This window comes from Colletotrichum fructicola, assembly GCF_000319635.2.
Source record: "Colletotrichum fructicola Nara gc5 chromosome Unknown KSG_Nara_v1_contig05, whole genome shotgun sequence".
Lineage (NCBI taxonomy): Eukaryota > Fungi > Ascomycota > Sordariomycetes > Glomerellales > Glomerellaceae > Colletotrichum > Colletotrichum fructicola.
Genome location: NW_027094055.1, coordinates 867,994 through 889,728, shown reverse-complemented (window position 1 = coordinate 889,728; position 21,735 = coordinate 867,994). Strand labels below are relative to the sequence as shown.

The 21,735-nt window shown below is 52.9% G+C and overlaps 6 protein-coding genes across 6 annotated transcripts; 3 read left to right on the top strand and 3 right to left on the bottom strand.

The window, feature by feature from the left end:
• Positions 1-2: 2 nt before the first annotated feature.
• Positions 3-3,537, bottom strand: PPM2 (tRNA wybutosine-synthesizing protein 4; the record flags this gene model as incomplete). Its single annotated transcript, XM_066152090.1, has 10 exons — positions 3-455; positions 525-815; positions 885-1,538; positions 1,589-1,596; positions 2,021-2,052; positions 2,100-2,610; positions 2,664-3,025; positions 3,108-3,292; positions 3,349-3,384; positions 3,478-3,537. 10 exons carry the CDS (start codon positions 3,535-3,537, stop codon positions 3-5), a joined length of 2,592 nt encoding a protein of 863 aa, XP_066008512.1.
• A 1,251-nt stretch (positions 3,538-4,788) lies between these two features.
• On the top strand, positions 4,789-6,373 carry ATG18 (Autophagy-related protein 18; the record flags this gene model as incomplete). The annotated part of the gene is made up of 5 exons (XM_066152089.1): positions 4,789-4,849; positions 4,933-5,087; positions 5,137-5,669; positions 5,979-6,269; positions 6,325-6,373. 5 exons carry the CDS (start codon positions 4,789-4,791, stop codon positions 6,371-6,373), a joined length of 1,089 nt encoding a protein of 362 aa, XP_066008513.1.
• Positions 6,374-7,297: 924 nt separating this feature from the next.
• PPS1 (Dual specificity protein phosphatase PPS1) lies at positions 7,298-9,430 on the bottom strand (the record flags this gene model as incomplete). Its single annotated transcript, XM_032019388.1, has 2 exons — positions 7,298-7,605; positions 7,657-9,430. The coding sequence occupies 2 exons, from the start codon at positions 9,428-9,430 to the stop codon at positions 7,298-7,300; spliced, it is 2,082 nt and encodes a 693-aa protein (XP_031883268.1).
• A 4,418-nt stretch (positions 9,431-13,848) lies between these two features.
• CGGC5_v008929 (uncharacterized protein) lies at positions 13,849-14,269 on the top strand (the record flags this gene model as incomplete). Its single annotated transcript, XM_066152088.1, has 3 exons — positions 13,849-13,939; positions 13,991-14,124; positions 14,201-14,269. The coding sequence occupies 3 exons, from the start codon at positions 13,849-13,851 to the stop codon at positions 14,267-14,269; spliced, it is 294 nt and encodes a 97-aa protein (XP_066008377.1).
• Positions 14,270-14,844: 575 nt separating this feature from the next.
• Positions 14,845-16,988, top strand: CGGC5_v008928 (putative phospholipase; the record flags this gene model as incomplete). The annotated part of the gene is made up of 2 exons (XM_032019389.1): positions 14,845-15,065; positions 15,125-16,988. The coding sequence occupies 2 exons, from the start codon at positions 14,845-14,847 to the stop codon at positions 16,986-16,988; spliced, it is 2,085 nt and encodes a 694-aa protein (XP_031883300.1).
• A 256-nt stretch (positions 16,989-17,244) lies between these two features.
• On the bottom strand, positions 17,245-20,051 carry rad15 (General transcription and DNA repair factor IIH helicase subunit XPD; the record flags this gene model as incomplete). The annotated part of the gene is made up of 9 exons (XM_032019391.1): positions 17,245-18,600; positions 18,650-18,747; positions 18,800-19,130; positions 19,180-19,296; positions 19,348-19,601; positions 19,649-19,780; positions 19,847-19,866; positions 19,925-19,975; positions 20,035-20,051. 9 exons carry the CDS (start codon positions 20,049-20,051, stop codon positions 17,245-17,247), a joined length of 2,376 nt encoding a protein of 791 aa, XP_031883387.1.
• Positions 20,052-21,735: the final 1,684 nt, after the last annotated feature.

The following is a 21,735-nucleotide window of genomic DNA, read 5'->3' as shown; positions in this document are numbered from 1 at the left end:
CACTACACGTTCATTGTTGATTGCAGTAGCTCATCTGCAAGGCGCCTCATGTAGAACTCCCGAGCATCTGATGGCAGCTTGCTGAAGTTATTTGCGATGCGTGAAACGTCCTGGCGCCCCTTTTCGTAAGCGGCCAAGTCGCGGTTGCCATAGACGTCTCTTCCCGAAGAGTATCCCTTCTCCAGATTGCGAAAGAATATATTGACGGCCACGCTCATGTCCGAAGTTGGAGCGGCAGTATGGAGCCAGAGGGGCGGCAAGAAGAGAATGTCGCCTGGCTCCACGACGGCCTCGTATGGCTGTACGCCGCGCAGTGAGCCCGCACCCAGTGCGGAAAAGACATCCACGCTGGAGCTTGACGCACCTGGGGAAAAGGAGAGGTAATTAACGTCCGTAGGCGGGAACAGTATGAGACGTTTCGATCCTCTGACCTGTGCGTACACGTTGGCCATGACCTTTGTTAGAGAGTCAGCACTATCTTGAGAGATCTTGCGCGCAAGAAACCATAGAAGATGTGAGCTTACGTCATAGTGCAACCACATGTTGACCGGGCCAGAGATGCGCAACACGGAACTGAAGGTGTTGTCTTGAACATAGGCGAGTTGGGAGGGGAGTATGAAGTCCTTTGCCAAGGACGGATAGTCGGTGGCCAATTGTGTAGGAAGATTTGATGGCTCATCCTTCGACAGAGCTCTCAAGTAAAGCCGCTTCCCTTCTCCAATCTCTTTGATGAATTCGCCGAAATTCTTGGTAACGTAACGAAAATTCTTGGCGTTGAAATCCATATTTTCGACCGTAGATTCGTGAACTGAGACCTAAGGAGCAGGATATTAGCGATGCCAGGAGATCAAACGGCGGGGATGTGGAGGACTCGGTGTACGAACCTCACGGTCTGCGCCGACGGTCTTGACGAGATATTCCTGTGACCATTCAGATACGCATGGGCCCAAATTTGCAGACTCAATGATAACCGGTTTCCCCGCATCCAAGATTGTATGGAACTGATCTTTAGACTCAACCTTGATACGAGGCAGACAATGGAGAGAAACCGGCGGCAAAATCTGTGTACTCGCTTTTGTCTCGTCCGCTATGATTTCGACAGTCTCAGAGTACTCGACTGGCGCAATCTGGGAAGCTAGAAGTGGTAGCTTCTTTTGCCCGGAAACTAGTCGTTGAGTGTCGAAAGCGAAGTTGTAACTTCCTTGTGTCCAGTAGGTTCCCATCGAAAAGCAAGTGGCACCGCCGCCGACGACGGCGAACTCTCCGTCGGCGTGAGGAATAACCGAAGCTCCAATCAAGAAAGGACGAAGGCTGCCAGACTCGCCAAATCCATCGAGGCTCGCAACGATTTCTAGTCCGGCATTGACCTCTTTGACGATAATCATGTCCAATGCCGCAGGCAATTGGACGTCCTTAATTACGCCACCAAACACAAAGGAGTACTCCCCAGAGTTGATGGCTGTTGCCCCAAATCTAGACAACAAGCTCGTCTGGTTCCTCTGAATCAGTGCATCGACCATCTCAAATGAAACAACAGGCTGTATTTGCTGGTCAGCTGATAATCAAGGGCATCGGAATGAGCTCTTACTTCGGGATCTGAAGTTTTCAATGTCCATCTGTACGTTCTCTGGTTTACGAGGCCGTCTTCAAGTAGTCCCCCGGCAATGATTCCCTCAAATTCTCCCAGCATGCTGCTTATACACGTGAAGGTTGCGCCGTAAAGTGGAGGTGGAGAGCCCTGTGTCTTACACCTTGTCCAGCCGTTGATGGGATTAAAGAGTAGATAATCTGCAGAGGTCTGTGTGTGATTAGGCCGTCCGCCAGCAAGCAATGCCAATGATGAGGTTCCCAACCGAGTCACTGAATGGCGGAATAGGGGGACCGGAAGGTCTTGTACCCGTTCCCAGGTATTGAATACTTTTCTGTAAAGCCAGCAATCTTTGAAGGCTGTTGACGGAGAAGCACGTCCACCAACGAGGAGTACACCGGCATTTCCTAGATCTGTGAGTGTGTGACAAACCCTGCCGGACGGGCCCTTCTGAGAAGAAGAAGCTGGCGGGCGATCAGCCGAGATTCGGTACAAGTCCACTGAGGTCAACCTTCCATTTGGCCCCTGGCCTTGCATGTGTGAGACAACAACCTGACCATTGGGGTTCTCGACGAGCATGGCTGCGCCAAATCGGCGGTGTCCTCGATTAGCTTCATACTTGGACAAGTTCATGTGCGTTTGATAGGATGGAATGGTGGAATCCCCTGGCTTTTGAGAGATATGTCTGCCGTTGTCAGACCCAAAAGTTGAGGCAAGGATGACAACATAGTGACTAGCGAAGAGAGCGAACTCCTCCCACTCATCAAAGGGCTCAACAACATCAAGAGCTCGCCTCTCTTCAGAAGTCATGAACAGGTCGTCGGCCCAAGCCTCCCAAAGCGTCCAACTCTCCGCCGCGGACCATCCCAATGTCTCAAAGCGGGCCTCTTGGCTAGCGACGCTTGGGTAGCGATGAACAGACTTGATTGGTGTATTCAACTTGTTGAAGTGCTTGAGCATCGTATGAGCGAAAGGATGATCCGGTCCGTCCGGCAGAATCTGCTCCAGCAAGCAAAACTCGGCTGCATCGGTAATTAGAAACATAGAAGATAGGGAGTGTTCAACAGTGCAGTACCATGCTGAAGGGAACCAGCCCAATTGATGACACAATCAGCACCCTCCGTGTCCATGTATGTAATAGACACCTCAGCCACAAAGAGAAATTCAGTTGCGGATAGGTCAAACAGCTTGGATAAAGCATTTTCCAGGGCGGAGAGTTGTCGAAGATCGCAGGCGATTTGGCAGTATTTCTGGCTTTGGAGAACGATGGGGGACTTGTCGTTGACCTCCCAAGTTCCAAGAAGAGCATGCAGTTCGGGCGTGTCGAGAACAATACGGCGCTTCTTCTGGATGAGGTCTGGATAGTCGACGTCGATGAATGTGACATCTCGGCAGGCGTCCGGGTAGCGCACCTCGCACTGCCACGGCAAGACATCACTGATGAGAGTTTAGTGAGCGCCACCAACATTCGGCATTGGACAAGTCTAGCAACGCAAATCCAGAAGGATCCTCAACTTACCTTCCACAACCAAGGTTGACGACTACCTTCTTGCGATACGAAGGCCTCTGGAGAAAACGGCGGACGAGCGTGTCAATGACCTTCAGTCGTAAATGATAACCCCTGTTGATAAGAGGAGCTCGTCGCTGGAACTTCTTGACGAAGAACCGAAAGTAATGCGGCTCGTCGGGGTAATATAGGCGTTCCTGATTAAATGAGTGACTGATGAATAGAGAAGGGAGAACATGCTTGGCTAACTTACAACACTCCGTTTTGAAACTATGGAACTGCTGTTTGTCTGATAGGTAGCAAACGAGAGACACGTTGATCAGCAAGGGACCGAAGAACCGAGGTGAGTCGTAGGCTGGGATGGAACTCAATATTGACTCACTGCCATGATGAGGTCGTCCAGAGCCTGACCCCTGCGGGCATTTTGCACCGAGGGCGCCATGCTGAGTGGCAGTTGACGGACTTTCTAAAAAGTGGTGAAGAATTGTTGCCGAGTCACAGTTCTGTGCCTTTGCTTTTCCGACACTGGTGTGCAGTTTTTTCCCCCCCCCCCCCTTTCCACCTCTCCCAAAACGACCCGCGGGAGAGCTCAGCTACGTTGTTTACGGGGTTTCCCGTCTAGAGCCCTCATTTATTACTATTCTTGGGCTCAGTGCGCCATCTTGCAGTTCACGACAAAGCCTCATTTAGGTTCCCGATGAATAATGGAAATGCTTCATGAAACTCGTTTGTGTATTGATGTGATCCAAGCAAAGCACTTGCCTCCAAGTTATTCCAGCTCCATGACCAGACTGCCGAATGCTCAGTCATCGTATGGAGGGTGTGTGTGTGTGGCTTCTAGTGCCATCCTGGACTCTTATCTTATCGTCCACACCTTACCTCAGGTGCCTTGCCTTACCTAGGTACCTAGGTACGTAAGCAGGTAGGTCAGGCACCTGCCATTTACTCACGGGCACGGGGAGCCCACCTAATAATTAAACAGACCTAGGTACAAGTGCCCGAGCCAAACACAGCCACACGTGCCACAAACGCACCCCATGTTCAGCGCAAGGTACCTAGGTACTACCATCCAGGCGCTGGGACCACCCGGCCGACGGATTACATAGCTTCCCCGCTGCCAGGGTTCCAGTCCACCTTGCCATTGGGGGCCACCAGGTTCACGTTCAGTGTCCGGACCTCACCTTACCTTACCTTACCTTACCTTGCCGGTACCGTCCAGACTCGATATCTCACCCTCCACATCTATCGTCACTTTTCCTCTAAGGTACCTCAAGTTAAAAGGTGCTCCGCTGCCGGGCGCTGCAGCGAAACCTCAGCTTATCCCGACAATCACCAGCTCATCAAAGGCTTGACGGTTTGGCTTTGTCCGAACCTTGACCCGACCGCCGACCACCGTCCACCGACCAACACCAAAGCACTCCAGCCTCCTGGCGACTACCAATTTGCGCTGCTGCCTTCGACAGCAAATCCTCCTACCTTCCTCAGTCTTCGGTCGAGATACTGGACTTCTATCATCGCTGTGACTGGCGAAATACAAAACTCTTCGGCTCCTCGAACCGCCGTCGTCGACTAAACATCATCTCCGTCTGGTAGTTTCCCACCGCCGGCGCTGTCCCGGCGATAGTGCATCTTCGGTGTCCGTCGCATCACGGCGCATACATCCTGCCGAAGGCCCCGGCTTCGGTCGTACACCATGGCGAACGCTTCCCTTAATTTCATTACTTTCAATCAGGACCATAGCTGTCTCGCAGTCGGTAACGGGTTCCCCGCCACCGCACCCGCGGTCCCCATTTGGTTGCTGAACATCTTTCACTGACTGGCTGCCTCGCCCACATAGGCACATCAAAAGGTTTCCGCATCTACCACACCGATCCCTTTTCAAAAATCTTCAGCAGCGATGACGGGAATATTGCCATTATCGAGATGCTGTTCTCGACCTCACTGGTTGCGCTGATCCTTTCTCCACGACACTTGATCATACAGAACACCAAAGTTGGTCGTCTTTCGTTCCTGTTCTGCCAGAATACTAACTCTGAGAAAGAGGTCTTCAGTCATATGCGAGCTTACCTTTCCCTCCGCCGTTCTTGCCGTCCGCCTGAATCGCAAACGTCTCGCAGTCGTGCTTGAGTCTGAAATCTATCTCTACGACATTTCCAACATGAGCCTACTCTATACAATCCCTACTTCGCCGAACCCAGGCGCCATCTGTGCCCTGTCACCATCCTCGGAAAATTGCTACATTGCATATCCGCTGCCAAAGCCCCGCGAGGATAACGGAGACAAGAGACCGGCTCATGCCCCACCCCTCTCGACCTACGTTGCTCCTACATCAGGGGAGGTCCTAGTATTCGATACAATTACCCTCAAAGCTGTTAACGTTATCGAGGCCCATAGATCACCTCTCTGTAGCATCTCGTTGAACAGCGAGGGCACACTGCTTGCCACTGCTAGTGAGACCGGCACCATCATCCGTGTGTTCTCTGTCCCCGGAGGACAGAAGCTGTACCAGTTCCGCCGTGGAACTTACCCATCCACAATCTACAGCATGTCTTTCAATCTCAGCTCGACGTTGCTGTGCGTTTCTTCGACATCCGATACCGTTCATATATTTCGTCTCGGTGCTCCTCCCCCAGGAAACAACTCGGCTTCGGCTGCTGCAGAAACACCCGGGTCGCCGAGGCAGGATCGATGGTCGCGATCCAGGAGTTACGACAGCAGTAATGAATCACCTGCAGGCAGCGCAGCAGGGTCCCCTAGAAGCGACCTAGTTGAGCCGGTCGGACCTAGCAATGGGGGCGGTGGCAGCCAGCAGCAGATAAATCGGCGGCAAAGTGGCTCATTCAGCAGCATACTCCGACGGTCGTCACAGATAATGGGTCGTAGCGTGGCCGGTGTCGTTGGCTCTTACCTGCCTCAGACAGTGACGGAAATGTGGGAGCCCCTTCGCGACTTTGCCTACATTAAGATCCCGAAGTCTTCGAATTCGCCGACAGCATCGACTCGAGGCGGCGGGCTCTCAGGCGGGTCACAGCTTCCCAACGGCCCGCTGAGGAGCGTTGTAGCCATGAGCAGTAGTAGCCCGCAAGTGATGGTTGTGACCAGCGACGGAGGGTTTTACGTTTACAATATCGATATGGAGCACGGCGGTGAGGGCTACCTGGTCAAGCAGCTCTCGTAAGTCTTCGTCCATATTGTTCCCGGACGAGAGCTAACGAAGCATAATTTGTAGGGTTCTTGACGGCGACGACAAATTGGACTCGTCGGCCTACGGCACGTAGTCTTTTTTTTCGTAGTAGTTCCGCTGTGGGCGACGGGAGTTATCGGGGTCAGGCCTCAACGCGTGCGCTCTGCGCATTGTTGATATCGGAAGAAGACAGCTGCATTCGGAGGCGTTTGGCTACATACTTTCTTCCTAGGGGTGACTAGGAGGCTCCAGCACCTTGCATTCTTGATCTAATATGAAGCGAACACTGCTTGCCGCTTGGTCATTACGAGGCCGCTAATTCATAAAAACCCATTTCTGCGCTTGCACATGGTTGGCCACATGAAAGACTCAGGAACGGATGCTGTTGTGAAATCACGATACCCGAAGACGAGCAACCTCCGAACATGAAATAGTTGGTGTGCGGTAGCGCACGATAGCGCGAAAACTTGTTCATAGTATATGGATTATCAGCAGTCGTATCTCTGCTCATCGGGAAGTATAGGTTCTCGATCAGCAGGCTTAGCTGAGTAAATCGTGGCATCATCACCCGTTGCCATCGACCGTGGCTGAACCCTTTTAAATACTCGTCCCCAACGATTGTGCAATAACAAGACCGAGAACATTGGAGATGGCTAAGAAAGTCATACGCCCTCCGTCACCACAAGACCCCAACGAGCGGTCGCAAAAAGGGGGGGAGTGGGGAGAGAAGAAGAAGAGGGGGGAGCGTGAAATCAACAACGCCGACCATTTGGAACAACAGTGCCGCGCGAACCATGACCCATCGGAAGAAACTACTATCTCCAACAAATCCTGCCATGGCAAGACAGTTATAGACGCCTGTCTCCGTGCATCCGTCATGCCATTTTGAAAAGAGGGAAAAAAAGATGAAAATGAAAGCAAAAACCCGGGCCAAACACCTCATAGAACTCCCAGAAATCCTTACCAAGGATAGAAGAACCAAAGAATTGAGTAACATCCAACGATCCACGAGGACACATTATCGAGCGTAAGGTCTGTTCATCAGGGCAATCTCCCTGGCAATCTCTCCCCACTCTAATTCCCGTTTGATCCCAGAAGGTCCGCACTGCTTGACCTGGTTCAGCTCTTCCCACTTTAGGAGCTCGTATGCGAATCGTAGGTGAGGCTGGATGATGACATTGAGTCGGCGGGCTCGGACGAAGCAATACGCCCGGGGAAACGATAGGTTCATGGCCCGCATCACTTCCGCAATACAGATGGTGGCACTGCGGGATACACCAACCCTACAGTGTACCAATGTGGCTGTTCCGCTGCGCCGGCCGTGGTCTAGGAGCACATTTAGAAACTTCTCAACACTCCGAGACTGGTAAAACTCACCAATGAATTCGAGGCACCGCTCGAACTCATCAGTCAACGGATCAATGCCGTTGTCTTGAACGCCCTGGACCACGCATACATTCTCTGGGCCCCATTCCTCCAACTCGCCTTCTCTCCACATTGAAGTCTCACCCACGCTGAGAATCTGGCCAATTCCGAGAGCCCTGAGCAAATCCGGGTTGTTGGCGTGCCCGAGGTTTCCGAGGTACATGTAGTCCAGCACCCGGCTGGGCAGAGAACCATCGAGACCAGGCAGCCACGCAGGCTCCTTGATCAGGGCTGTCACCTCGCGTAATCCCTTTCCAGCATGAACTGGCGACTCATGGAGTAGACGAGCTTCAATGCACGTCAAAAGAGCCACATCGGTTGGATATGCAAAGAAGTTGCGTTGCTTGACTGTGTGCAAGTGTAGCCAGGCATCAGCAATACCTCGTCCAGTGCTGTAGCTGAAATAGGCGATCCCCAGCATCGTAGATTCAGTGTATCCGTCGGCACAGTGAATAAGTATCTTCATGGGATGAGAACCTACAGGCTCCTCACCTTCCGCTGGTTCGTCCATTCCTACATCTCCGTCAAAGTCAAAGCTGGACTGTTCAGAGGGTGGTAGGGTGCCGTGTGCCAAGTGATATATCCATTTGCAGGTTTCTAGAATGCCGTCGGCTTCAACTTGTGACCAAGTCGGTGGCAGAATGCTGCCAGAGGATGGAAAGTCAATGTACGGGCGCACGGCTGGCTTGATCTTGGACTCGGCTAGAGCGCGTAGTGTCGACGGGTTCAAACGACCAACATCGCTGCACTCGATCAAAACGTCGTACTTGTACTCTTCTCCAGAAGTGGGATCTGGTGTTGGGCCTAGCCAAACATTGTGGGATATCTCTGAGGCCTTGGTCATTTCGTACATCTCTTTCCTCTCCTGCTGGAAGAAGTCGAGAACATTTCCCGTCAATTCACCCTGGTGATCGATGGCAACGATGTCCTTGTGCTTCGTTTCGAATTCGCTGAAGGGGGAAACGCAGAGAAATGTGTTGTACGCTGGCAGTGGGTGGCCCTGTGCCTCGTGTTTTTGGCGCCACCGTGATTGAGCTGTAGCAATATCCAGTCCGGTCCTCTGCACAGTGGCTTCGTCCTCTCCATAGACGATGATGTCGGACATCATGGCCGACTTGGCTGCCTGGATCTGGAAGTTTCTTACACAGAAACCGTCACGTGGGTCGATGTCAATGAATTCGGGAGAAGCGCCCAAATACATGAACTCTTGAGGGGCGATGGCGCCCTTGAGACGTGCCACGGCAACATCACCGTCGGCTTTGACGAGAGTGACGCCGCGCACACATGTGGGCGTTTTCCTCAGGGAGCGATGACGGGCAATGAAGAAAGCTTGCTGGATATGGTTGTGGGGGTGGAGCCCGTGGAACCAGGGGAAGACTTGATTCGGATCCGGTAACGGCTGGCGGGAGACGTAGTCAACGGCAGCAGCGACGTCTGCGGGGCTTATCGTGTACAAGGTCGATGGTGCGGAATCTTGTCTATTGAACTTGTCAGGAGGATAGAGCAGCGATGATTGTTGAGCCTGTTCCTCATCGCGTGGGGGAGAGGGAGGAGGAGTGTTGGGCTCCTCCGCTGGAACTGGCCCCGGAGGGCAGACAGGAAGATGCTTGTTTGGTACTGGGACTTGGGCTGCGCCGATGGACTCGAGCGATATGGACGAGACGGAGCCCACTGCAGACGAAGGGCGATGAGGGGGTATAGGCCTCGGGAGAGCAATTGTGGCCATTTTTCAAAGGCGAACTTTCTTATTGCGACGGACTGGAAGTCGCAATTAACGTGAGATGTGTTGAACAGTTGATTCGACGTCGGGGTTGGCAGCTTATCAGCGGTAATAGGGGGTGGTCGATGTTGTGTTGGGGTCGTTGGTCGGTGGTCGGGGCGGGAGTAGAAGGTAGTGAGCTGGTGTTGCAGCTAAGCCACTACGAGGTCGCTCGACAGTATCCGTAGACTCAGACGGTTGTCGTCCTGGAGCTTCTGCCTCGGACGACACTGTCTACGGGCTGGCTTCAAGGCGATTTAGAGATGGAAGACGATGCCAATCGCGCCTCGTACTGGGTGAAAAGCGGCGTGTGTGAGAGAAGAGGGTTTGTCACACCGGAAGCCTGGGTCGGGGAGAGGTAGTGAGTGGTAATGAATAGAGTACGCACTCGAATGGACTGGGTTTGGCGTGTTGGCGTCGGCTGGGGGTGGCGGGCGATCCTTGTCGCACATGCCCAAAAGCAATAACGGTAGCAGCAACGCCAGCTCGGTTCGTGATAGGCGGCGAGGGGTATCTGGGGAGCTGCGGTGATGGGCTGCGTGAGGTAGGAAGGCAGACGAGTTATCTTGCTGCAACGGTGATAACGTCAACGGCAGAAGCGGCGCCCGGTGGTGGAGATTTATCGTCGGCAGACGGCAAAGATACTCTGTACAGCCAATACCAACGACGAGGGACGGCTAGTGCAAAGACGGCCTCATTAAGACTGGCGGTGGAAAGGGAGTAGAAAGGCGTATGATATGATGGAGAGTGTCAAGCAGCAGCGTTTAGCAGAAGAATATAACTCTGCATAAGATAGGCCAAGAAGAAGGTCAACGAGGAGAAGATGAGGAGAAGGGAAGGAGCACAGCGCACAGTATGGCAGGTGATTGCGATTGGTGAGGTACAACACCGTACCGTACGCAGTACCGTCAATTCGACATGGATGCGCGAGAGACTACCGCCACCAAGGACAGGACCAAGACCCAGCCTAAGCCTACCTGTACCTAGTAAGGCAGGGAGGGAACGAGGGAGGGAAAGACAGCCATGCAGGACAGGACAGGCCAACAGAATGGCTGAATGAATGGGAGGGTGAGGGTGAGGGTTGTACCTTCGTTACCTTGGTGAAGTAGTAGGGAGGAGAAAGGCAAGAGAAGGACTGAAGAAGGGTGGGTGGGTTGGAATTGGAGCGAGCACGGTTACAGCATCTTCTGAGCTACTGCGAACGGTAGCGTCACCAACAGCTCCTGTGGGATGGTTTTCAAGACGCGGCACATGGCCCATGTTAAGCACTCATGTCTCCTGGAGGTACACGTTGCACCTGAGGTACCTTAGCTACCTTAGCTCTGGAAGGTAACCTAGGTACTACCTCATGTAGAGCACGCAGCAATGGGGAATGGCGTGGCGCGCCACTGGAGACCTGGGGTCGCCCATCTCTAGTGCCGATCTGGTCTGGGCTCCCCCATCACCAACCCTCAACTGAAAAGCATTGCTTCATGGCTTCATACAAAGAACAGACGACGGCGACAGCGGGAGACTCGGGCGTACAAGACGTACAGTGTGCGTGGTCGAGGGGCGGGCACGCGATACGCTGCCTGGTTACAGAGGCAGCGCTTTCTCTGCTGATTGCTGCTGCTGCTGCTGCTGCCACTGTTGCCATCATACTAGGCACCTCAGGTAGTTCTACCATTGCCTTTCCGCCTGCCATATTTCGTGACCAAGGCGGATGGGCAGCGCCGCACGGCATCGAGTGTCGCAAGATCAGCCAAGATAACGACACTATAGTGGACTAACACTGGTCAGGACAAGACAGGGAGATGCCGGGGCAAACCTAGACGACCCAAGAGGAGACGGGCGAGTGACGACGGGGAGCAGGACGGACGCATGGAGACCTACCTAGTGTATCCGTAAGGTAGTGTACACTACTGGCTACCGTACTGGGGTTGCAGTTGGTGCCACATCCAGGTGGGGACGGGCGTCGGCGCTAGCACCACGGACACAGCACCAGGTACACTCAGTGCTGTAGGTAGGTGCTGCATCCGCATCCATCCAGTGGTGGCCCCAGTCCTCTCCAAAAAAAAAAAAGTGAAGCGCGGGGTGAGGTGACAGACCATTCATACCTACTACCTACCTACCTACCTATCTTACCTCTTGAGGTAGCCGTATTTAGGCAATGAACTGTTTGACTGCTCAAGCCCCGACGTGTTGGGTGAGCGGACAGATGGGCAATTGGCAAAACGAGTACAATAGTAGTAGGTAAGAAGGTAGAGAGGTAGATCACGGTGCCAAACCACACGGCTTGAGCACGGTTCAAGCGGGGTTTGGTGGATCGCCCGCCCATTCACAACTTCAAAAGGCTATTCATCCCTGCCTGTCTGCCGACCTTGAAACAAGACGAGTGGCAGCAGAGACTCAGCATTTGCACTTGCATCTGGACTTATATGTCGTCTGCACCTTACTGCGCTGCCATTTTCGAAGCAAGCGTCTACCATGCAGTACGAGGACTTTGGGGGCGCAAGTGAACAGTGGTTGGAATGGGGGACGTCAGTTGACGACCATATGGAAGCGTTCCCTTCCCGCTCCACAACCACGCGCCCCCACAATCATTCCGCCGCGTGCGAATGGCTCCCTACAAAACTCGCAGTAAGATAACTATGTGCTGCATAGTACATTGGCCCTGTTTGCGATGGGTGTAATTGGATTCTTTTCCTCCAGCACGAACCCTTGTCTGCACACGGCACCGCGTCAAGGTCTATCGTTGCCGCATCACATCCGCAACAGTTGCTCCCAGCAGATGCACCTGTGGACATGGCCTAGCTACCTTACGGATACAGAGTAAACCTAAGGTAGGTAGAAAGAAAGGGTCCGGTCAGGGATCCGGCTCTATGGATCTCGGTTCTTGATATTCCCCGACGACAAGCGCCCCCCCAGGGGCAGTGTCCAGACCCGTCCACTCCACGTCAGATCTGCTTGTTCCCAACATCTGCCTTTACATGATATCTTGAGCAACGAGGACGAATTCCACGCACCCGAGATTACCTTGTTTACATGCGCCCTGTATCAATTTTCTAGAAAGTTCTCCAACTCTCAAGCGAATATCAATCAATATAGTGCGTGTTGCAGCTATTTCCAGCTTCAAAGATCGCAAGCTATGTATATTTGAGAATCGTGTAACCAAACATACATCCGGTTCTGCAGCCCATGGGCCAGAGAGCGACAGGACAGGGCGGAGTCTTGCGTCTGCGTTGCATGCCCTCCTAGATGAAGTTATTAGCGGCGGATACTCTACATCATGCCCACAAACAACTAAGCCCTCACGCCCTCCAGCATCTCAAAGTGTTTGTATTATTTGTCTGCCGAGAGTTGAGAGTGGAAAGCACATTCCCTTCACTTCACGTCCCGCTGAAAGGCGGGGGCGGGGTAGAGGGTCCCTAATGCGTAAGTGTATGAGCGTGTACCTTAGGTACAGTCTTGCGGGCAGCTCCGGTACCGTACCTACCTACCTACGGGGCAGTGTGTCTGAGGCCCATGCCGAGTCCTATCACCTCAGCCACCGTTACAGACTTCCATTCCCGCTCTGTGCCTCATGTGGCTGGTCCGCTCCCAAACGCGAACGTACTGGGTAAGGTAGGTAGGCAGGCATCTTAGTACATGAGCTCTGGTACATACGTCATTGACAATCGCTCGATAACAATCGTAGATTCAGCTACGCCCATGCACTGACCAGCGTGCTTCGCTCGCCCTCAAAGTTCTGTTGAATCTGGAGCACATCATCTGCCTTACATAAGGCACCCATGTGCAAACAGCGGACCTTCCTTTGTTTTTTTTGTTTTTTTAATCCGGCACTTTGGACTATTTGGTCCACGTTTTATGCGTGCCTGCGCAATTCCTTACTTGGTACCTGATCTAGCGATAAGGCAACAAGCGCATCTCATGCAGAGCTCTGGTCTCGCCCTGCCAACTTGAGACACCGTTCGGACCTAATGCTGTCTTGCGCGTACAGCTAATGTCATCAGGCAGGCTTTACATATCAGTCGCTGTTCTTCCGTCTTCTTCGGCATGCGTAGCCCTTTCATCCGCCCGTGTGACTTAGGTTGCTAATACCGACTTGGTTTCACAGACACACTCTACCATCTCCACCTCAAAGAGGTCTTCTCGCGACCCCGATCCTGCAATCCCTCTTGACGACTCGCAAAACATGATCAAGTCCATCTCGCTTGTCCGGCTTGCTGAAAGCCGTTCATGATAGAGGCCCGACTCCACGACAAACACTCCTCTCGAAGCCACAAAATCCGCTCTTGCTCACCTGGCTGCCTGTTGCTCTTGCTCGTCCGCAGCGATCGACTCCCGCCACCGTCAGACCAAAACACGTAACAGACAGACACTGCCTGCTTGACTAAGGAGAAACCATGATGTCTGCCCCGGCACAAGTACACACGTACGGCCCCAAGTGTCGCCTTACTCCTGTGGCGCACCCGACCCCGACCGGGCAGGACAACGGTGTGCCCCTTGTTCCCGCGCAATTCTTCTACTTGTCGTTGATGCCAATAGACGACCCCTTGTCGCCTGGCACGATCGCTGGTGCGTCCGATGCGCGGACTACTCGAGGTCAAATCCGTCCCTTTTCGTTAGGCGACAACAACGCTCTGGAGAAGGCTTGGCTCAGTTTCCTCTCCGAGGATAACGTAAAAGCTCATGAGCATTTAGTACGGAATGGCACCCTGAGTCCCGATGTTGAGAAGGCGAACATAAAAAAGCTAGAGCTTCTGGTTCGGCACCTGGCCGCAAAACATGGCCGAAAGCATGGGGGGATATTTCAGGCATCCGTAGTCGCAGGCGAAGACTCGGATATCCTCCCCGACACTCCAGCTACAGTTTGCTGTCCCGACCTTTTTTTTGACGTGTCCACCGAACTGCAAAACACATTTTGTGCCCTTGCGAGAAAACAACAACCCTCTCTGGGCCAGGACAATGTGGTTCAAGAGGTCATGATGGAACTGCGACGCCAACTTAGTACAAATCCAGCCGCCGATGACTCCCGGTCAACAGCCGGGAGCGTTCCCTCCTCGAGACCTAGGGCAGATTCGGCGCGCTCAAGACAAATGGGAATTGTGGGCTCTTTCAGCCCCCGCCGTGAAGCCGCCAATGAATTATCTCGTTCTCAAAAGGACGGGATCACATATGGAGCCGACACCAAAGCGAGACCAAGATCTGATTCGCGCGCGAGTAAGCAAGCGTCTCGCCCATCGACCCCCGGCACGAGTACCTCATTCCGGCCGTCTATGGATGATGGGATATCCGGGAAGCCTTTCGTCAGAGCGGGAATAAGGCAAAGACCACAAGACGCCTTTGCTAATTCATTCCCCCCTATCGAGACTCCTAGTGCCAATGGAGATGAACGCGAAATGCGAACTCCGCCCAAAGCACAAGAACCAACGAGGCCGAGGGCAAGTACAGTACAAATCGCCACACTGAGCGACGCGAGCTACAGAAGAGAAGCCATTGACGTCGTCGTTGGCGTATCTAGGCTTCACATGGTGTCCATTCCTGCTCTACAGATGAAACCGATTTACTGGTCCCCTGTGAATGACATCGCCGTGGTACTCCGTGCTACATGGTTCTACAGGTTCGTGAATGTTAATCAAGATATGAGTGGTTGTGGGTTGGGTCTGACAGCGATCCTAGAGATACAATGCTTCCGATTCCGCCAGCAGTAGCGAATCAACTAGAAGCTGGATACCGAGAGCTGCAACCGCATACTGAGACCTGGAGCGATGAGCTTCGCTGTGCGATTGAAGTTGGTCCGCTCGGCGAAGAAAAAGTGTCGCATCGTCTCTGGCCGGAAGATGTGGAAAATATGAGCGATGGCGACAAGCAGACCGTCTCAGACCCCAGAATCTCAACAGATCCGTTCTGTGCTGCTAGCTGCTATCGTGGAGAAGCTGCGGCTGAAGGATCCGTCGATCCAACTCCAAAGTCTTCCAGCACGATGCCGCATCGAAGCTATGCCAGCTACCACGTCATTTATAAAGACGCTTCCCGAGCCTTCCTCTTGAAACCCAGTTTAAAACCATCGGCCTACTATGGGAGACGGCCAGTAGCCAAGATTATGAAGGGAATGACTATCGGCATCCCTGTAGTTCGTGGCTTTGATCGGGAGACGTGGGAACGCATCCACGACAAGAAGGGTAGGCGCGACACAAATTCTCAGTCAGAATCTTCTACGAGCGACTCTGCTGAAAGCGTCGGGCAGGACGTTTTATGTCCAGCTTGTAAGGCAGAAAAGGAGCAGGGCCAGGTTACCGACCTTGTGATGGTTGTACATGGCATAGGTCAGAAGTTTGCTGAGCGAGTCGAAAGCTTTCACTTCACGCACGCCATCAACGCATTTCGCCGGGAAGTCAATATGGAACTGTGCAATCCCGTGGTTAAGGGAGTCTTGAGAGACGACCAGAACGGAATCATGGTACTTCCGATAAACTGGCGCCACACTTTGTCATTTGAAGACGGTGGTCCGATGACGGAGGAGGACAAGGCAACCCACGTGCCTGATGGATTCAGCCTCAAGGACATCGAACCTGGCAGCATCCCGGCCGTGAGAAGCATGATCTCTGATGTCATGTTCGATATTCCATTCTACATGTCCCATCACAAGGGCAAAATGATCAAGGCGCTTGTTACGGAGGCCAACCGCGTATACCGGCTGTGGTGTCGCAACAACCCTGGTTTTGCTGAGAAGGGGCGTGTCCATCTAATCGGGCATTCTCTTGGCAGTGCCATGGCGATTGACATCTTGTCCCGACAACCCACACAAGTTCCTAGACTGGACATGTCCATCAAATTGCCCGGAGCTGATTTCTTCGAGTTTGACACCAATAACTTGTTCCTCGTCGGAAGCCCGGCCGGATTCTTCCTGCTTCTCGAGAGAGGCATGCTCCAACCTCGACGTGGCCGGGTCAAACCTGGCGCTGATCCGAGCGATATACACGCACCGGATGTTACGGGACAAGTTGGCCGGTTCGGGTGCATTGCGGTAGACAACATCTACAACGTGCTGGCTAAGGAGGACCCAATCGCCTACCTACTCAACGGCACAATAGACCCGGTATATGCTTCAAGTCTCAAGACGGCTCATGTTCCCTCGACCACCAGTTCCATCTTCAAGTACGTTGGCAACGCCATGCGAAGTCTTGTGCCAGGCGCAACCCCAAGCCCCGCGACTATCGAGCCAGAGGTCACGCCCAAGCCCTCCGTCGTGCGTTTGCCATCGCAGCTCGAGTTGGAGGTACACGATTTCACGCGTGAGGAGATTGCAGAGAGAAAGGCGTACTTGTTGAACGACAATGGCCAAATTGATTACTATCTCAGATATGGCGGTGGGCCTCTGGAGATCCAGTACCTCAATATGCTGAGCGCCCATACGTGCTACTGGACGAGCCAGGATTTCATTCGTATGCTGTGCATGGAGGTTGGGAGGAAGCCTGGGAGACAAAACACGATTCCCGCCATGAGGGCTCAGAAGGCAACCAAAAGGATCATCGTTAACTAGGTGACTTATGCCGGACGGATGGGCGGACGATTTGAAATGAGGTTTACAAGAATCAAACATAGACGCAGAGTCGTGACACAAAGTCATTCTCGCATGATGCGTAGACAGTGCGACTGGATCGTGGATGAAGCACCAGATTAAGGTCTCTATCAGACAAAACAATTAATGTACATGGCTGTTTTCGCTTCTCATCCAGACGCTGACGGGCTCCAGCTAAGGTACCAGCTGCAGTCAATGAGCTGGTTCATCGAGAACCTCAGAATCCATCGTCGATCTCCATCATGTCCTGGTCAAGGTCATCGTCCATGCCGTATTCGTCGCCCTCGTCAGCTCCCAACTGCATGCTATCAACCCCGGCAGCTTCAAGCTGTTGAATCCGTTCCATATCCATCTTCTCCTTGTGCTTCATCAAATCGTCGTAGCTCCATGTGCTCACACCCTCCTGGTCCTTAGCCCGGAACGGTTGAGCCATCTGCTTGAGGAAGCGGCGAGCGCTGCTCACAGCCATGTCGGTGCTGAGGTTGGTGTCGGCGTCGAGAAGACCTTGGTTGATCCATTTGGGCAGCTGCACTCGCTTCTTTTGGAATCTGCGGTCGGCCAGTACCATGATACCGTAGTCGTCCTTGCCTCTCAAAACACGACCCAGACACTGGGCAGCGTGTCGCATGGCGTCGAATGACAGGAAGTCGTTCTCACGGATGCGGTACGTCTCGCGAAGGAACTCGAGTCTCGCCTTGAGGATTCGGGACTCAGTGTACTGAAATGGCACGCCGATGCACAACACAGTACGGCCGTATTGGTGGTCGAAATCGATACCCTCAGAGACCTTGCCTCGAGCGACACACAGGAGAACGGCGCCGCGGCCGTTGCAGCACGCCGTTCGGTACGTTTCCAGCGCCAGCGAGGTTTCCTGCGCATCGGGTGTCTCGACGAGGATGAGTTTGTACTTCCAGACCTCTTCGAGGATGTTCATTCCCTGCCACATGCTGATGATGGACTCCATGTAAAGATAGGAGGGGAAGAAAACCACCATGCCATCCGGTGTGATTTTGGCAAACTCGGTTAGCAGCGTGCCGTAGTTTCGCACCACGCTAGGCTCGTTCCTGACCTGGAAACTCGTGGAAACACTCGCTTGGTCACTTCCACGTGTCACAATCATGGGCAAGAACGACCTTCGCGCCAACGTCATGCTGTATGACTCCTGTACCACGGTCGAGAAGCCAAGCATCTTCGGGTACATCTCAAGAGGGGAGATCGTTCCTGAAGTGATGATGACAGAACTGAACCTGTCAAAAACGGGTCGGATTGCGATTGCGGCGTCCAAACAAGTGAAGTGCAAGACAGGGTTTGGCACCTCTGCTGTCTCCGACTCGAATGGTTCTAGGATCAGGAGAAACCCCTTCTCGTATGTTGCTACCAGCGTCGCGAAGGTAGCTACCTCTTGCAAAGGCTGGTAGTCTTCAATATTCGTGAGCTCGAGAGTCCTCACCAAGGACGTCAATCGTTCGGCACAAAATCGCAGAGGCTTCTTCTCAATGAAGGTGTACTCCCTCAAATGAGCAAGGAAAGACGGAGGTGTCTCTGAAATGGTGTGTCTGACCTTCATCCGTGTCTGGTATGTCGTTAGCATCCGGCTTTCTGTTTCTGTCAGAGTTGCTCACCTTGAGATACTCGATGAACCTCTTCAGAAAAGACACGAAATGTTCGGCCCTTCTGATGTTGCCTGGTACCGCCTCCTTCAGCAAGTCGTCTGGCAAGGCTGCTGACTGTCAGTGAACGATAAGGAAGCGAGAAATCGGGGCATCGTATACCTGGGTTGGCCATGAATGCGTCCTCCTGTCGCGCTTCGTCGGCATCCCGCAACCCTTCCACAAGCTTCTGGTATTCATTCTGCAACTGCTCCTGGTCGGTGTCTCTCATCTCCGAGATCTTCTTCTCCAAGTTCTGTGCGCCCCTTGTTGCTTTTCGTAGAGAGTCCTCGGTGATATCTGTGCTTAGGGACTCGATGCAGACGTTGTCAATATTGTGGGCTTCGTCAAAGACGACGATGCAGTCTTTTGAGAGCTCTTTCGATACTCTCTCTGCGATCTTGGGATCAAGTAAATAGTGGTAAGAGTAGATGATGACGTTGCAAAATTGCATCTGTTCGTGCTCAGCACAAGAAACAACAAAGTGATCTTTCAATCCTTACCATGCGTCTTGCAGTGAAATATGGACACTGCTTGTGCTGTTCGCCGTATCTCAGAAGGCCCTCAAAGGTCCAAACTCCGTTTGGAATGAGATTGTGCGGCTCGAGGAGATCCAGGTTCTATGTCGAATCTTTAGCCAAATGAGAAGCCACGACTGAAGCAATACCCACATCATGGTAAACGCATAGGTCGACATTCTCGCCTCGATCCTTTTTCTCCTTGACAAATCCAGCCGTGAGGCTTCGGCAACGAGCGTCGACGATGGCACCACTCTTTTCCTGCTTGACTGACGGGTGAAGACACAGGTTCTTTCGACTTGTCAGCCCGAGGCCTCTGAACTCTTCCTCCTCTCCAAGCTCTTGAGCGCGGTACTTCATGAGAGCTTTCAACTCTGCGAGGGCCTTTTCGATCTCAGACATGGTACCTGATATGGTTAGATATAGTCAAAGCTTCTGGAGGATTCAGACATACGTGAGCAGTAGATGAGCTTGCGATGCTCTGGGTTATGTTGTTGATAGGCCACAATAAGTGAGAGCAGCGATACCGTCTTTCCTGTTCCTGAAGGCATCTCTAGGACGCAGTGACCACCCGCGTCCAGAGTCTCTAGTGGATGAATTAACTAGTCAGTAAGACGTTTGATATTCGAGGGGCAATGTCTAGCGAACACACTCTTGAGGTCGCACATATAGCTAAACACCGACGAAGTCAGCACTCATAGGGCTCAGGTTGCGGAGCGTGGTGACTTACGCATACTGCTCAGGATATATCCTAGGGTAGGGGAAAAGAATCGGCAGATCACTGGGAAGGCGATGTTAGTTGTGGGCTTTGAGGACCGTGGAAGGTCGACCAAGGCTTACTCGATGAAGAACTTCATTGTGAAGGCGATAAGGGGCCCAAAGCCCGCCGATCAGCTACACTTCGATGAGCTCTGTTTGAGACTTGGAAGTTTGTAAGGGACGGTTGTCAAAGATGAGGGAAGGATATGGGTGACGATGTGAGGCTCGCCAGGTGTGGAAGTTGCGGTGGACTTTGGTGGTTGGTCGAGGTTGAGCGAAAGGCCCACCGCGATAGAGGCAAGAAAAGCAGAAATTTGGGCAGGTTTGCTGTATTCAAGCAATCAGATACTGCATGCATCTAGGTGAATCAGTATCAGCTATTCTAGCCAGTCTTCTGCATGTCGCGATTCGCGACGATGAAAAAATGTGATGCGCGTTGCTGTGCTGTGCCTGAAAATCGGTGACGTGAGACAGCTCTTGCCTTTGAATAGGCAGGGGGAGCTTTCAAAGGCAGGGGGAGCTGTGGAGCCAAAGCGTCGCGGTTTCACGTGACCTTCGGTGACCATCACCTTCACCTTTACGATTCTCGGTGTGAAGCGCGCTGACCTCCGTGAGAAGAGGTCCAACTATTGATGGCTGATCTTTCAGAAATAGACCGGCTAGGTGCGCATAAGGGCAATGATTCTCTTCGAATCCCATCGTTTTCCCGAATTCCAATTTTGTAAATCATCCCGGCAGGAGGAGCCATCTAAGTTGATAATCCAGCAAGTTGCAGATGACCTACTTCTGCCAACCCAAGGCACCAATATACACGCACATGCAATGGGGGCCGTCGGGCCCGTTGGAAGCAACACACGGAAACCTTGCCAGCCATATCTTTTCTTCGCCTTGCGAGTCCCTAAATGTTCCAGACAATCTATAGTCCACGACGTTACATATCTCCCAGTCTTCAGGCAAGATTGGTGACGAAGTATACGAGCGAGGTATGCTTACCGCATAAACGGACTACAAATGGAGGCATAAGATGAGAGAGGCCGAGGCCAAAACCGAGCCAGTCAAGGGTTATTCAAAGATCAGGAGAATCAAGTGAGTGCTCCGTCATTGCCTTTGGTATGTCCTGGCCATCGACACTCTTGAATCTCGCCGCATCACGCGCTACCGGGCCTCGTTTACTGATTTCACAGCATTCACAGCCCGCGAGGCAGTCTCTCGATTGAGTTCATTTTTCTGATGCTATGCTCTGCCTTGACGACTCGCCTATGACAGCCAATAAGTCGACAAGTTGGTGGCGCCTACAAGGACTGCGCGGGATTGATCCGCCGACTAATTAGCGAATCGGGGGCCGGGTCTAAGGGCGGCCGCCGCGGGGAAATAATAGGTACTGCTAGGTAGTAAGTAGACTCACTGCGCTGGGATGGGCCTGCAGCGATGAACTAGCACACAATCACCGTCTGCAAATGGATGCTCTACAGGCCTGTGACCGAGTAATCCTTCGCGGTAGTCAGCACTTAATCAGATGGCCTGGCTTGGAAAATCCCGGTGTGACTGATGCGAGCGCGCCTTTGGCACATGTACGCGCACAAGTACACAGGCGGGACCGTCCCATCTCATCGCAGCTATCTTGACGTAGAAAGCAAGAAAGTAAAGAAACAGACCATGGGACGAGCGGGACCGCCTGCCTGCCCGAGGAACGGTTGAGCACCGACTGACCGACGGGCTCCAGACACTTGGTTCGCGAGTTCGGATAGAGAGGTACACTGCGGAGTGGTAGTGTACACCTGC